This window comes from Dama dama, chromosome X, assembly GCF_033118175.1.
Source record: "Dama dama isolate Ldn47 chromosome X, ASM3311817v1, whole genome shotgun sequence".
Lineage (NCBI taxonomy): Eukaryota > Metazoa > Chordata > Mammalia > Artiodactyla > Cervidae > Dama > Dama dama.
In genome coordinates, this window is record NC_083714.1 from 112,183,139 (window position 1) to 112,199,454 (window position 16,316).

General features: G+C 46.5%; 1 protein-coding gene and 1 non-coding gene across 2 annotated transcripts in view; one reads left to right on the forward strand and one right to left on the reverse strand.

Annotated features, from left to right (window-relative positions):
- LOC133052807 (uncharacterized) overlaps positions 1–16,316 on the forward strand; it is a 30,253-nt gene that overhangs the window by 3,898 nt on the left and 10,039 nt on the right. The window contains exon 2 of the mRNA XM_061137647.1: positions 8,793–9,288. Coding sequence (XP_060993630.1) covers positions 8,793–9,288 — 496 coding nt within the window. The remainder of the gene's footprint in view (positions 1–8,792; positions 9,289–16,316) is intronic.
- TRNAS-GGA (transfer RNA serine (anticodon GGA)) lies at positions 2,801–2,873 on the reverse strand. The gene has a single exon. It is a non-coding gene; the product is annotated as a tRNA-Ser (tRNA).

Genomic DNA, 16,316 nt, shown 5'->3' on the forward strand with positions numbered 1-16,316 from the left:
AAACTGAAAAGATAAGCCAGAAACCTGGAGATAATGCTAGCAGCACATCTAACTGACAAAGAATTATCATCCATTATTTATAAAATTTAAAAGAGAAAAAATGAGCAAATACATAAACAAGCAAGTCACAGAAGATAAAATCAAAATGGCCTTTCTCAAAACTCACAAATAATCAGGACAATTAGAAATTAAAGTCTTAATAACAGATTTCACACATGCGTGCATGCTAAGTCGCTTCAGTCATGTCCGACTCTTTGCAACCCCATGGACTGTAGCCCACCAGGCTCCTCTGTCCATGGGATTCTCCACGTAAGAATACTGGAGTGGGTTGCCATGCCCTCCTCCAGGGGATCTTCTCGACCCAGGGATCGAACCCACTTCTCTTTCTCCTTCATTGCAGGCAGATTCTTTACGTTTGAGCCACCAGATTTCACATTCTACTAATAGTAGACTATGTGATTTGAACCAATCCTCATACGTAAGACAACTGAAACAGTTGATTGAAATATTTAAAACATATATTTAGAGATATTTGTAAACTAACAAGATAGTGAAGAATTACAGGACCAGGATTTGGAGGAAGCTAATGTCTAAGGGAATGGGTGAGCATTTAGGGCCACTTTCCTCTGGGGGCATTTGCCCATTCCAGAGGAGGGGGCCAAGAGGCCCAGTAGCACTTGGGGCAGCTTCCAGGGGTGGAGGGAAGGGATGAGACTCAGGGCATATTTGGAAGGTGAGGGGTTGAGGAGGAGCTAGTGAACTTCCCTCACTTTCAGTGGGGACCCTGAGAGGTTACCTCCTAAGAGTAAGGGTGACCCATCAGTAGACCCTCACAGTGACCCCTCAGCTTCAAACCTTCTCGAGCCCTGACATTCAACAGAAGGAATCACAGATGGTTTGTGCCCAGGTGCCTTGCAGAAAAAAAGAAATGTCATTCATTTCCAGAGGAAGATATAATCATCCTAGGCCTCACCTACTGGAGAAGGAAATGGCAACCCACTCCAGGATTCTTGCCTGGAGAATCCTGTGGACAGAGGAGCCTGGTGGGCTGCTGTCCATGGGGTTACACAGAGTCGGACACAACTGAAGCAACTTGGCATGCATGCATGCCTTGGAGAAGGAAATGGCAACTCACTCCAGTATTCTTGCTTGGAGAATCCCAGAGACAGAGGAGCCTCGTGGGCTGCCGTCTATGGGGTCACACAGAGTCGGACACAACTGAAGCGATGCAGCAGCAGCAGCGGCCGCGGTCTCATCTATTTGCTGCAAATATTTAGCGGATACAATGTCTGAAGAACAACAAAAAATAACTGAGCACATGAGGAGAAAATAGGTAAATAGATGGGTACATGTATATAAATAAGTAACACTAATGGTCCATTGCCGACAAAGGTCTGTCTAGTCAAAGCTACAGTTTTTCCAGTAGCCATGTATAGATGTGAGGGTTGAACCATAAAGAAGGCTGAGCACCAAACAATTGATGCTTTTGAACTGTGGTGTTGGAGAAGACTCTTGAGACTCCCTTGGACTGCAAGGAGATCCAACCAGTCCATCCTAAAGGAAATCAGTCCTGAATATTCATTGGAAGGACTGATGCTGAAGTTGAAACTCCAATACTTTGGCCACCTGATGTGAAGAACTGACTCATTGGAAAAGACCTTGATGCTGGGAAAGACTGAAGGCAGGAGGAGAAGGGGACGACAGAGGATGAGATGGTTGGATGGCATCAGTGACTCGATGGACATGAGTTTGAGCAAGCTCCGGGAGTTGGTGATGGACAGGGAAGCCTAGCATGCTGCAGTCCATGGGGTCACAAAGAGTCGGACATGACTGAGCGACTGAACTGAATGTTCAGTTGTGTTTCAAATATACACAGAATTAAAATACATACTCTGACACATAAGTTGGGAAGGAGGCAAAAAGAATTAACATGGGACTTTCTTGGTGGTCCAGTGGTTAAGAATCTGCCTGCCAATGCAGGGGACACAAGTTCGATCCCTTATCTGGGAAGATTGCATATGCCACAGAGCAACTAAGCCCGTGTGCTGCAACTACTGAGCCCACACTCTAGAGCCTGTGCTCCAAAACTACCAAAGCCTGTGTGCTCTAGAGCCTGTGCTCTGCAACAAGAGAAACCACTGCAATGAGAAGCCCACGTACCTCAACAAACAGTAGCCGCCACTAGCTGCAACTAGAGAAAGCTGCACCCAGCAATGAAGACCCAGCACAACCAAAAATAAATATTTTTTAAAAAACAAAACCCGCTGAAAAAATAAATAAATAAATAAATAAACACAATCCAAAAATAAAATTTTTTAGAAGAGTTAATGTCTTAAGGTCTTTACATTGTCAAGGGAGAGGGTATGAGTCTTAACTAAATATTAAACTTTTGTGAGTCAGGGGTTCAATTTTAGAGTAACCATTAAAACAAAAATTAAAAAAGTGTAACTTCCAAGCGAAATAAAAATACAAGTCAATCCATAAGAAGGCAAGAAAGAGAAACAATAACAGAAGGGACAAATTGAAGGTCCTTGGAAAATAAATGCAAACCCAAATATATTTAAAATTTTTCATTAAATGGAAATAGATTAAACATTCCAATTAAAAGAAAAAGATGATCAGACTGTACTTTTTAAAAATTAGTCTCTAGACTTATAAGACATCTTAAGTGAAAGTGATGTCGCTCAGTCGTGTCTGACTCTTTGTGACCCCATGGACTGTAGCCTACCAGGCTCCTCCCTCCATGGGATGCTCCAGGCAAGAGTACTGGAGTGGGTTGCCATTTCCTTCTCCAGGGGATCTTCCCAACTCAGGGCTCGAACCTGGGTCTCCTGCATTCCAGGCAGACGCTTTAACCTCTGAGCCACCAGGAAAGCCCATAAGACATCATAAGCATTACATAAAGGTTTAAAATAAAAAGGACAGGGTGGGATGTTTCGAGAGAACAGTATTGAAACGTGTATTATCAAGGGTGAAACAGATCACCAGCCCAGGTGGGATGCATGAGACAAGTGCTAGGGGCTGGTGCACTGGGAAGACCCAGAGGGATGGAGTGGAGAGGGAGGTGGGAGGGGGGATCAGGATGGGGAATACATGGAAATCCATGGCTGATTCATGTCAATGTATGGCAAAAACCACTACAATATTGTAAAGTAATTAGCCTCCAACTAATAAAAATAAATGGAAAAAAAAAGAAAATAATGATAATTGAGAAAAAAAAAAGGACAGAAAACATATATTGTGAAAACAGCCAAAAGAAGCTATATTAATTTTAAAGAAAATAGACTTCAGGCAGAAAGCATTACTAGAGATCATTTCATCATGATAAAAAAGTTTATCATCCTATCACTAGGAAGATATAACAATTCTATATAGGTAATTACCTAGTAACCTCACCTCAAAGTACAGGGAGAAAATGACAGAAGTCCAAGGAGTAATAGACAAATCAACATAATAGTGGGCTATTATAATATCCCTTTCTCAGTAATGATAGGGAAGCAGACAAAAAATTAGTAGGGGTATAGAAGATTTGAACAACATCAAACACCTAGGAATAAGTCTAACCAAAGACATGGAAGACTCCTATGTAGGTTATAGTTTATAAAATGTGATTGAAAAACTTAAAAGAAGACAAAGGGAAAAAGACACAATAGTTATGACTGGGAATATGTGACCTCATAAAGGCGCTAATTTTCTTCAAAATAGTCTACAGATTCAATGCAATAAAGTTCAAAATTTCAAGGGCTGGGCTATTTTTTTTTTGTTTTGTTTATCTGTGGAATTTGACAAACTGATCATAAAATTTACATGACAATTCCAAGGATCTAGAATAGTCAAGGCAAACAAACTTGAAGAACAAGGTATGAGAAACTCCTTTAAAGACTTTTTTTAATTGAAGTATAGTTGATTTACAATATTGTATTTGACAAATTATATTCTATTATATGTTATTACAAGATACTGGGTATAATTCCCTGTGGTATAAATACTTGTTGCTTAGCTATTTTATATATAGTAACTTGTATCTGTTAATCCTATACTCCTAATTCATCCCTCCCTGCCTCCCTCTCCTCTTTCATAACCATGAGTTTATTTTCTATGTCTGTGACTCTAAAGACTTTTAAGATTTACCATGAAGCTATAATAAGTAGACAAGTGTGATATTAGCATAAAATAGCCCAGAAAGAGTCCCAGCATATTTGGACCTTAGCAGAGAGGTGGGCAGTGGGGAAAAAACAGTCTTTTCAATAAATAATGTGACAACAACTGGATAAACATGTGGAAAAAAAATATTGACTCATACTTTACATCAGACACACAAAATATGTATTATCTGCACAGAATATAGATCTAAATGTGAAAGGCAATCCTGAATATTCATTGGAAGGACTAATGCTGAAACTCCAATACTTTGGCTACCTGATGTAAAGAACTGACTCATTGGAAAAGACCCTGATGCTGGGAAAGATTGAAGGCAGGAGGAGAAGGGGACGACAGAGGATGAGATGGTTGGATGGCATCACCAACTCAAAGGACATGAGTTTGGGCAGACTCCAGGAGATAGTGAAGGACAGGGAAGCCTGGCATGCTGCAGTCCATGGGGTGGCAAAGAGTTGGACACAACAGAGTAACTGAATTGTGAAAGGCAAAACAATAAAGCTTCTACAGAAATAGTATTCTAGAATATCCTCATAATGTAGGGTAGGAGAAGATGATTTAAACAGGACACAAAAAGCATAAATCATAAAGAAAGAGACTGATAAACAAGAGTATTAAATTTAGGATCTTAAGAATAAATTAACACTATCAAAAAAATGATTAAGAAGCTGAAAAGGCAAGTCATCAAATGGGAGAAAATATTACAAAATATGTCAATGGGTGATTTCCTACAAATCAACAAGATAAACAATCCAGTGGAAAAATGTACAAGACTTCAACAGGTACCTCACAAAAGTAGGTATCCAACTAACCAAGAAACATAAAAATATTCTCAACATCAGCAGTGATCAGAGAAGTGTACATTAAAACATCAAGATACTACTATACAGTCAACACACACTGGCATTATCAAACAGTAGCAAGTACTGGTAATGATGTGGAGGAATGGGGACTTCATACTGCCTGGGAGGAAATGTAACTTGTAATTGACAAACAATTTGGCATTATCAACTAATGAATAACCCATGACCCAGTTATTCCACTCCTTGGTATATATACAATGGAAATATACATACTTGTACAGAATAGCAATATGTAGAAGAATATTAATAGTAGCCTTATTCCTAAGAACCCCAAAGTGGAAATAATCCAGATATCCAGCAGCAGTAGAGCAAGTATATATAGTGTAGTATATTCATGCAATGAGATATCACAAAGCAAGGAAGATGGGCAAACTATACCACACAAAACAGAAGTAAAACTCATAAATATAATGCCAAATAAAAAGAAGCTACACACAAAGAGATATGTAGAGTATGATTCCATTTAAACATTGAAAACAAGCAAAACTGTAGTATTCAAAGATACATGTTATACAGATGGCCAACAGGCACATGAAAAGATGCTCAATGTTGCTAATTATTAGAGAAATGCAAATCAAAACTACAATGGGGTATCACCTCACACCAGTCAGAATGGCCATCATCAAAAAATCTACATATAATAAACACTGGAGAGGGTGTAGAGAAAAGGGAACTCTCCTACACTGTTAATGGGGATGTAAATTGCAGCTACTATGGAGAACAGTATGGAGTTTCCTTAAAAAAGCTAAAAGTGGAGTTACCATATGATCCAGCAATTCCACTCCCGGGTATACATTCAGAAAAGACAAAAACTCTAATTCTAAAAGATGCATGCACCCTAATCTTCATAGCAGCACCATTTACAATAGCCAAGACATGGAACAACCTAAATGTCCATCAACAGAGGAATAGATAAGGAAGATGTGGTACATATATACAATATAATATTACTCAGCCATAAAAAAGGAGTAAGTTTGGGTCATCCGTAGAGACATAGGTGGACCTAGAATGTGTCATACAGAGTGAAGTAAGTCAGAGAAAAACAAATGTCGTATATTAATGCATATATATATATGGAATCTAGAAAACAGGTATATATAACTTTATTTGCAAAGGAGCAATAGAGACACAGACATAGAGACCAAATATATGGATACCAAGGTGGGTGAGGAGGGGGGTAGGATGAATTGGGAGATTGGGATTATTGATACTATATATAAAATAGACAACTGATGGGAACATACTATATAGCACAGAGAACTCTACTTAATGCACTGTGATGCCCTAAGTGGGGAGGGAAATCCAAAAGGGAAGGGATATATGTATACATACAGCTAATTCATTTTGCTATGCAGTCGAAGGTAACAACATTGTAAAATAACTATACTGCAATAAAAATTAATAAAAAAGCATTTTAAAAAATACCCCATTTACATCAATGGACACACCATCCAGACAGAAATTCAATAAGGAAACACAGGCCTTAAGTGACGCCATTAGACCAAAACGACTGAATTGATATTATAGAGCATTCCATCCAAAAGCAGCAGAATACACATTCTTCAAGTGCACATGGAACATTCTTCAGGACAGGTCATATTCTGGGCCATAAAGCAAGTCTCAGTAAATTGAAGAAAATTGATATCACATGAAACATCTTTTCTGACCACAATGCCATGAGATTAGAAATCAACTAGAAAGAAAAAACTCTAAAAAACACAAACATGGAGGCTAAACAATATGCTACTAAACAACCAATGGATCACTGAAGAAATCAAAGAGGAAATCAAAAAATACCTAGAAACAAATGAAAATGTGACAATCCAAAACCTATGGGATGCAGCAAAAAGCAGTTCTAAGATGTAATCTTACAGTGATATAAGCTAATCTCAGAAAACAAGAAAAATCTCAAATAAACAACCTAATCTTACACCTAAAGCAACTAGACAAACAACAAATTAAACCCAAAGGTAATAGAAGGAAAGAAATCATAAAGATCAGAGCAGAAATAAATAGAGAAGAAAACAATAGAAAATATCAATGAAATGGTTCTTTGAAAAGATAAGCAAAACTGATAAACCTTTAGCCAAACTCATCACAAAAAAAGGGAGAGGGCCCAAATCAATAAAATTAGAAATGAAAAAAGTTACAGCTGACACCACAGAAATAAAAAGGACCATAAAAGCGTACTATAAGCAAATATATGCCAATAAAATAAACAACCTAGAAGAAATGGACAAATTCTTAAAAAGGTACAATCTCCCAAGACTGAACCAGGAAGAAATAGAAAATGTAAACAGACCAATTACATGTACTGAAATTTGAAGCTATGATTTCAAAACTCCCAACAAACAAAAGTCCAGCACCAGATGGCATCATAAGCAAATTCCGTCAAACATTTAAAGAAGAGTTAATACCTATTCTGAAACTATTCCATAAAATTGCAGAGGAAGGAACACCTCCACACTCATTCTATAAGGCCACCCTGATACCAAAACCAGACAAAGATACCACAAAAAAAAAAAAAAAAAAGGAAAATTAGAGGCCAATATCACTGATGATACAATACAGGTGCAAAAATCCTCAACAAAATACTAGCAAACTGAATCCAACAGCACACTAAAGGATCATACACCATGATCAAGTAGAATTTATCCCAGGGATGCAAGGATTTTTCAATATCCACAAATTAATCAGTGATACACCACATTAACAAACTGAAGAATAAAATCATATGACTATCTCAATAGATGCAGAAAAATCTTTTGATAAAATTCAACATACGTTTAAGATTTTTTTTAAAAATCTCTCCAGAAAATGGGCATAGAGGGAACATACCTCAACATAATAAAAGCCATTATGACAAATTCACAGCTAACATCATATTCAATGATGAAACGCTGAAAACATTCCCTCTAAGATCAGGAACAGGCTTCTGGTTCAAGATGGCAAAGTAGAAGGACATGTGCTCATCTCCTCCTGCGAGAGCACCAAAATTGCAACTAGCTATTGAACAACCATAGACAGGAAGATGCTGGAATCTACCAAAAAAAAAGATACTCCACATCCAAAGACAAAGAAGCTGCAGCGAGACAGTAGGAGGGGCACAATCATGATCAAATCAAATCCCATACCTGCCGGGTGGGTGACCCTCAGGCTGGAGAACAGTAATACCAAAGGAGTTCTCCCACTGTTGTGAAGGTTCTGAACCCCACCTGAGGCTTTCCAACCTGGGGATCCGACAAAGGGACTGAGAATGCCCAGGGAATTTGGCCTTGAGGGACAGTGGGATTTGATTATAGCACTTCCAGAGTCTTGGAGTTTTGTGCACAGCAACACCCAGAGGAAAGGAGCAGTGACCCCACAGGAGACTAAACCAAACCTACCTGCTAGTGTTGGAGGGCCTCTCGTGGAAGTGTGGGCAGGCAGGCGCTCACCACAGAGACAGGGGTCAGGAAGCATTTAACAGGAGGCTTCCTGTGTGCTATTTTGGCTCTGTCAGGAATCCTTTGGTCCTTATTAATTCCTGAATATTCAGGAATTGAGAGGAGAGGCACGCCTTTCCCCGGGGGCTGAGGAATTCAGGCATTTCCTTTGTTAGTTTCCCATTATGGTGATAAGTACCCTCTTCTCTCTTTAATGGGGATCGCCTTGTGTTTTCTAGGTCTGGAATTTTTTTTTTCATTTATTTTTATTAGTTGGAGGCTAATTACTTTACAATATTGTAGTGATTTTTGCCATACACTGACACTGTAAAAACGCCGCGACAAGACAAAGGGGCGCCGGAGTATCAAAAGGCTTTTATTGGACAATCGCTCCCGGGCAGAGCTCCCACCCACGACCGAGGAAAAAACGGGAGTCTGCAATCTGCGAGGAGGCGTGGCAACACCTATATACCCCGGCGGATACGGAAGTGGCGGGACCAAGGTGCTGATTGGCCCTCTAGGTCCCGCGTCGGTTTTTTGATTGGCCGGAGTCTTGGCGCCTTCGCGTCCATCAGTCTGCCTGGCAACGGGCTGTTGATTGGTGGATGTCTGTCCCTGTCAGTCTGCCTGGCTTATCTGAGACCTTTCGGCGGGGGGCGGTTTTTCTGTCAGCATTTTCTGGCTGGCGCCTTTCCGCCTGCGATCAGCGTGACCTTTCATCCCGGCCTTTTTGGTATAGGACAAGGGGCGACGTTTGTCTCCTGGCTACTTCCTGCTGGACAGGGGCGACGTGGGGGTCAGGGCCGGTCAGGACGAAAGGTCAGCTTATGTGGGATTGTGAGGTAGGTCTATGTCTTCTTGATTGAGTTGAGTGTAAGCTGTTAGTATCATGGCCCGTCCGGTCGCGGCCTGCGCTGTTTCGTGAACTCTGCGAAAAATAAATTGGAGAAGGCAGGGGCCTATGGTGAGGCTCATGACCAGCAGGAGTATAGGGCCTAGAAAGGGCAAGAGGTATGGGAGTAAACCATTGAGTCCGGTCCAGAAGGGGCTTTCCTGGAGCTGTCTGCGCCTTTGTTCCAGGTCGTCCTGTAGTTCTTTAATCTTAGTCCGGACTATTCCGGAGCGGTTGGCATAGAAACAGCATCTTTCCTGTAAGAAAAGGCATATGCCGCCCTCTCGGGCGGTGAGGAGGTCTAGCCCACGTCTATTTTGGAGGACAACTTCTGCTAGAGAATCTATTTGCCCCTGAAGTTCTAACATGGTGTCAGCCACATGTTGGACATCTGATATGATCTGTTGGGAGAGCTTGGCGTATGTGTGCTGTGAGAGGCCGATCCCTGCTGCCCCTGCCGCTAAGCTGGTGGATAAGCCCAGTCCCACCAGCAGGGGTACCATTTGGATGGCTCGCTTCTTTTTCCCAGCCACATGGTCTAGTGTAGGTATGGGGACTGGTTCTTTTCCTGATATCAGGTCGATGTCTGGGAGCAGGACTGCGAGTACGCAGGTTCCAGTCCAGTTTATAGGGAGGAAAGTATAGGCCAGGTTTCCTCCACAGACAAAGACCAGGGGATGAGGGGCGCATATTGAGGTGGTGATGTTCTGTATTGTGGTGCAGCTGGCAAAGTCTCCCATCCCCACGTCTAGAGCTGTCTCGTTGTCTGTTATTTGGCCTCGTAGGCAGTATCCTATTGAGGCTTCTATCGGTTGTACCCGCAAGGGTGGTGTCACTTTACACACTGCTGGGTCTACGGAGGTGTCGACCGGTTGGGAGAGGTTGGCCGGCACAGCTAGCGGGCGAGGGGTACCTACGGCTAGGCATATCCAGCAATCTTGGGCCCATTCGGGGCTGGACTGATTTAGGGTGTTCCATGTTAGCTGTATTAAGTTTGTTGTTGCTGGGTCTAGTTGTAGAGGGCCCCGCCGGTCAGGCAGGGCCAGGGGATGGTAATGGACTTTTGGGAAGTAGTGGTCTATTACTTCTTGGAGTTTTTGTTGGATTTGTTCCCTTTGTGTCATATCCTGGACCCCTCCTCCATCTGAGATGTGTATGGGTGCCTTTGGGTTCCAGCAGACCTCTTTACCTGCCTTATTTGGGCACGCAGGTGAGGAAGGGCCTGGGCCCGATGTACCTGGAAAGTGTCCTATTTGTGTTGCAGTCCAATAAGTCTTATTTTTTGGGCCCCTGCATTGGCGTGCCTGTTCCTTAAGGTAGCATAGAGAGTGGAGAGTTTCCTGGTATTCTAAGCAAGAGCAGTTCTTGAGCTGACCTGGGGGCAGGGGTTCTGGGGTCTGTATGGCATTAACGCATTGCCATGAATTGGCTTTTCCAATGCGTGAGTATCCATTTGAGGAAGGCTCGTATCCCAACCCTATAAAGTTGTAAGCCATTTTGTCCCCGCAGTTGACTGATTGGATGTGTCTGACCCTTCCCTCGGGATATTGGGAGAGAGTCCCCCTGGCACAGTCGCAAGGCTTTCCCATTTGCCTGGCCAGGATTTGCCTTGCCTTAGCCGGGTCATCAAATCCCCCGTAGGTCTGACCAAGGAGAACAAGCAATAGGAGGGTGCCTGTCATTCTTTGGCCTCTGGTGGGAAGAGGGTCTGGGAGATTTTTAGTTTTGTGGGCCCCGTTAGAGAGGACTGGTATGTGTGTCCTGGCGAAGCCTCTGGGCCCGAGTCTAAGCCTGGATCTCTTTCTGGAAGGCCAGGGGGGGCTCGTTTGAGCCTGGTCACGTGGTACCAGGGTTCAAGGCCTGAGAGCTTGGCTGTGGTGGGGGTGGTCAGGACTACTGTGTAAGGACCCGTCCAACGAAGTTGGAGGGGCCCAGGAGACAGGGTCCTGAGTCCCCGGGCGACAGCGGTCTGATAGAGCCGTCACCGTCTCCAGGTTGTGGCAGGACCCGATCTGCGTGTTCCCTGAGTAAGGTGCGCAGGCGGGTGAAGAGGGGCAGATAATTGGCCAGGGGAGGTGGTTTTTCTGGGGGCAGATGGGTCAGCAGGTAGGGCCTGCTGTACAGCAGTTCGAAGGGGGTCAAACCTGTCTTTGAGTGCGGTGTTGTGCAGATGCGGGTGAGAGCCAAGGGGAGGAGGTCAACCCAGGAGAGCCGCACTTCTGAGGTGAGCTTGGCGAGGTGGGCCTTGAGGACCCCGTTGGCCCGTTCTACCTTACCCGATGACTGGGGTCGGTACGGGATGTGAAGATGCCAGGTGATGTTGAGGGCTGCAGTTACCTGCTGGGTTATCTGCGAAACAAAAGCAGGTCCGTTATCGGATTGGAGGGAGCTAGGGAGTCCGAACCGGGGGATGATGTGTTTGACCAGCGTTTCGGACACTATTGCGGCCGTTTCGCAGGAGGTGGGGAAGGCCTCGACCCATCCTGAGAATGTGTCCACGAGTACCAGCAGATAACGATAAGCCCGGTGTCTGGGCATGTGAGTGAAGTCCACCTGCCAATCTTGACCGGGCAGATGTCCTCTCAGCTGGTGGGCTTCCTGGGGGGGGGGGGGGGGGGGAGGGCGGAGCCCTCCTTGAGGAGAGATCGTCGCGCAGGTCAGACAGGAACGATGTACCGTCTGGATGGCCTGTCTAAGGTGAAGAGGAGAGAAGAGCGGGCTAAGGAAAGTTAAGAGAGCTCGCGGTCCGATATGGAGGGTGTCATGGATCTGCTTTATGATGGTAATGGCTTGTTGTTCAGGGAGGACCAGTTTTTCGTGGAGGGTGATCCATCCGGAAGGATGAGTTTGTGTCCCCTCCTGGGCAGGTAGAGTTCTGGTTTCTGCCTTGGTTTATTTAGGGGTAAAGGAGGTTTCTAGGACCAGTAAAGGGGCCGCCTCTTGTTGCAGGGCGGTTCGTCGGGCCACCTGGTCAGCCAAATTATTACCCTGGGCTATTTCATCGCGAGCTGCCTGGTGTCCCCGGCACTGTAAGATGGCCACTTCTTTTGGCAGGGGGATGGCCTCCAGTAGTTTGGTAATATGGGAGGCATTACATATTGGGGAGCCTTTAGTTGTGAGAAAGCCCCTCTCTTTCCAGATTGCCGCATGTGAGTGGGCGATTAGGAAAGCGTACTTAGAGTCCATGTAGATATTGGCCCTTTTGTTTTTTGCTAGGTGAAGGGCTCGGGTCAATGCAGTTAGTTCTGCCTTTTGGGAAGTTGTTCCTAGTGGGAGGGGTTGGGCCTCAAGGACTTCCTATAGGGTGACTACAGCGTATGCCGCTGCCCGGCACCCATCTGGGTCATTTTTGGAACTCCCGTCGACAGACATGGTTATATCGGGATCCGGCAGTGGCTCTGCAAAGAGGTTTGGAGGTGGCTGTGTCAGAGAGTCCAAGATCTCGGTGCACTGGTGAGCAGGGACTCTTGAGGAAATCGGGAGAGAGGGAAGCGCAGATAGCGGGTTCAGCTGGGAACTACGTCCCACGGTGACCTGTGGGTTGTCTAGGAATATTAAGTGGAACTGCTGTAGTCTGGAGTCGCTGAGGTCAGAGAGGAATCTGGAGGCCAGGAGGTCACTGAGGCGGTGAGGGGAGAAAATGGTTAGAGGTTGATTTTGAAGTAACTTTTTTGCGTCCATGTAAACCACTGCTGCTGCTGCCAGTGCCCGCAGGCAGGGGAACCATCCCCTGGCAGTGGGGTCTAGTTGTTTGGAGATGAAGGCGACAGGCAGCAACTCAGAGCCCACCGGCTATACCAGGGCCCCAAAGGCTATCCCCCCCTTTTCATCAGTATAGAGATGATAAGGGTAGTTTGGATTAGGCAGGGAAAGGGGAGCGGCAGATGTCAGAGCAGACTGTAACGTGAGAAAGGCTCGGGTGACCTCGTTTTGTGAGGAGAGTGGCCCCTTTGGGGTTTCTTTTGCTGCTGTATAGAGGGGTCTTGCCAGTGAGGCATAGTTGGGAACCCAATGGTGGAAGAATCCCGCCAGGCCCAGGAAACACAGGATTTGGTCTCCATTAGTTGGAGGCTGGATAGACCGGAGAAGTTGGCAACGGTCAATTGTGAGGGCCTTGGTGGTGGGGGTAATTTGTAATCCCAGGTAAGTAACTGAGGACTGGGTGAGTTGGGCCTTTGCCTGTGAGGCCCAGTATCCTCTGGAGGCCAGGAAGTTAAGGACAGCTGTGGTGTGTTGTTTTGCGAGATCTTCGGAAGGGCTACATAGTAAGAGGTCATCTACATATTGGAGTAGGGTACTAGGGCTAAGAGGGCAGAGGGCCAAGTCTCGGGCCAGGGCCTGGCCAAAGTAATGAGGACTATCTCGAAACCCTTGAGGCAGGACCGTCCACGTGAGTTGAGTGGCCTGTCTGGTGTCAGGATCAGTCCAGGTGAAGGCGAACAGAAGTTGACAGTCGGGGTGGATTGGGATGGAAAAGAAGGCATCTTTGAGATCAATTACCGTGAAGTGGGTGGTGCCCGTGGGTATTTGGGACAATAAAGTATAGGGATTGGGGGCCAGTGGGTGTGTAGGGACAATGGCCTCGTTGATAAGCCAGAGGTCTTGGACTAGTCGGTAGGCTCCTGAGGCCTTACGGACCGGAAGGATGGGGGTATTACATGGGGACGAGGTGGGGACCAGTAGGCCTTGTCCCAGTAGGCGGTCAATGATTGGCTTAAGCCCTCGAAGGCTTGGCTGGGACAGGGAAAACTGGGCCCGAGCCGGAAAACAGGTGGGGTTTTTTAGGTGGATGAAGACTGGGGGTTGGTGTCGGGCAATTGTTGGGATCTCGGTGTCCCAAACCTGGGGATCTATTTGGGAGCTAGAGGACCCGGTGAGTAGCAGTAGGAATCTGCCTGTGGAAGGGAAAGGCCCTGGGGCTAGGTGAAGTGTGGCCTTGAGTTTTGTTAAAATATCTCTCCCTAGCAGAGGGGTCGGACAGGAGGGAATAACTAGAAAGGAGTGGGTGAATAGACAATTGTCTAATTGACAGTTTAAGGGCTTGGTCTCTAAAGGCTGTGACAGCTGGCCATCAATTCCCATTACCGAGACCCGGGAAGGACGCAAGGTGCCTCCGAAAGAGGGAAGGACTGAATAGGTAGCCCCCGTGTCAACCAGGAAGTCGATCGACTTACCCACTACCTGGAGCACTACCCTGGGCTCGGCTTGGGTTATCGGGGTTCCCGAGTCTGGGCGGCTTCAGTCTTCATTGAAGGTCAGCAGTTGTAGGGCGGGGTCTGGACTCGGAGTCATCTTGGGTCGCTCTGGTCCCTTACCCCCTGGGGTCAGGGCCCGAGAGGCCAAGGGACAGTCACTTGCCCAGTGTCCGCGTTGCCTGCACTTTGGGCAGGGCCTTGTGGGCGGTCTTGGTTTGGGACACATTTTGGCCCAGTGTCCCTCTTTGCCGCATTTGAAGCAGGCCCCCGGTGGGGGTTTTTGTGGGCCCGAGCCCGTTGCCGGCCGCAGGGCTGCTACCAGAGCCTGGGTTTGTTGGTTGAGGAGGCTGGCCTGGAGTTCGGCCTTTTGTCTCAGTCTGGCTTTACGACTAGCCTCTGCAGTCTCTTCCCGGGCATTGTAAACTTTAAAGGCCATTTTTACCAGGTCTCGTATGGGAGTCTGAGGGCTGTCCTCAGCCTTGGCCAGTTTTTTTCGGATGTCGGGGGCCTATTGGGAGATAAAACAATTGGCCAGAGTGATTGCTCCGGCTGGGGAGTCTGGAGCCAGTCGGGTATATTGTATAAGGGCCTCTGTCAGCCTATTTAAGAACATAGTGGGGTTTTCATCAGGGCCCTGGGTGATCTCATCTAGCTTGAGGAAGTTGACCACTTTATTAGAAGCAGCTTCCATGCCATCCAGGAGGCACTCTATCATATACCTGACCCTGAATTCGCCTCCCCCAGTCTCCTGATAGTCCCAGTTAGGGTCTGTGTCGGGGACTGCCTGGGCCCCTGGGGGGCGCTCGGGAGAGGGGTTAGCGCAGTGTCTCTGGTCGGCCTGGGCCCTAGCGGCCGTCCAGATGGCTTGTTGCTCTTCTGGGGTGGTGGTGGAACCTAAGACCACGTAGATATCTTTCCAGGTTAAGGCATATGAGCGGGTCAGTTGGGTGAACTGTTTGATGTAATGGGTAGGGTCGAATGAGAATGACCCAAGCTTGGCCTCGATTTGAGACAGGTCTTGGAGGGAGAAGGGAACGTGGACCTGTGCCAAGCCCTCAGCTCCGGCTACTTGTCTCAGAGGGAGTAGGGGGGCCAGGGCACGGGGAAAAGAATCTCGGGACGGCTGTCCGTGGGACCGTGTGTGTGAGCTGACCGGTGATGGGGAGGGTGTTGGGGGGGGGTAGTGGAGGATAGAGAATGGGAGTAGGAGGGGGGTGTATAGTTTCTGCCGGTTGTGTATCGATTGAGGAGGTGTGGGGAGGTGTTGTTGGGGCAGCTAGGGGAGTGGGAGTGGGGGAGGGTGCCACTGGAGTCAGAGAAGCGGGAGTGGGGGAGGAAACTGCTGGAGTCAGAGAAGGGGGAGTGGAGGATGGAACTGCTGGAGCCAGAGAAGTGGGAGTGGAGAATGGAACTGCTGGAGTCAGAGAAGGGGGAGTGGAGGATGGAACTGCTGGAGCCAGAGAAGTGGGAGTGGAGGATGGTACTGCTGGAGTCAGAGGAGCATAGGGCGGGGGGGACGGGGGGGGGGGTGACCAGGTCTTCTGGGGGAATAGAGAAGGCAGAGGACTCAGGGCCTGGCGATTCTTTGGGAGGGGGGTCTGGATTTGGGCAGGCAGGCCGTTTTGGAGCCATGGTGAGCATAATTTGGGTCGGGGAGCAGGTTGTGCAAAGGGTAGGGAGGGAGCGCAGTGTCCAGAAAGCCTGTACGTAGGGGACCTCGGACCGTTTTCCCATTCTCCAACAGTAATTATCCAGATCACGGAGGACATCAAAGTCTAGTGTC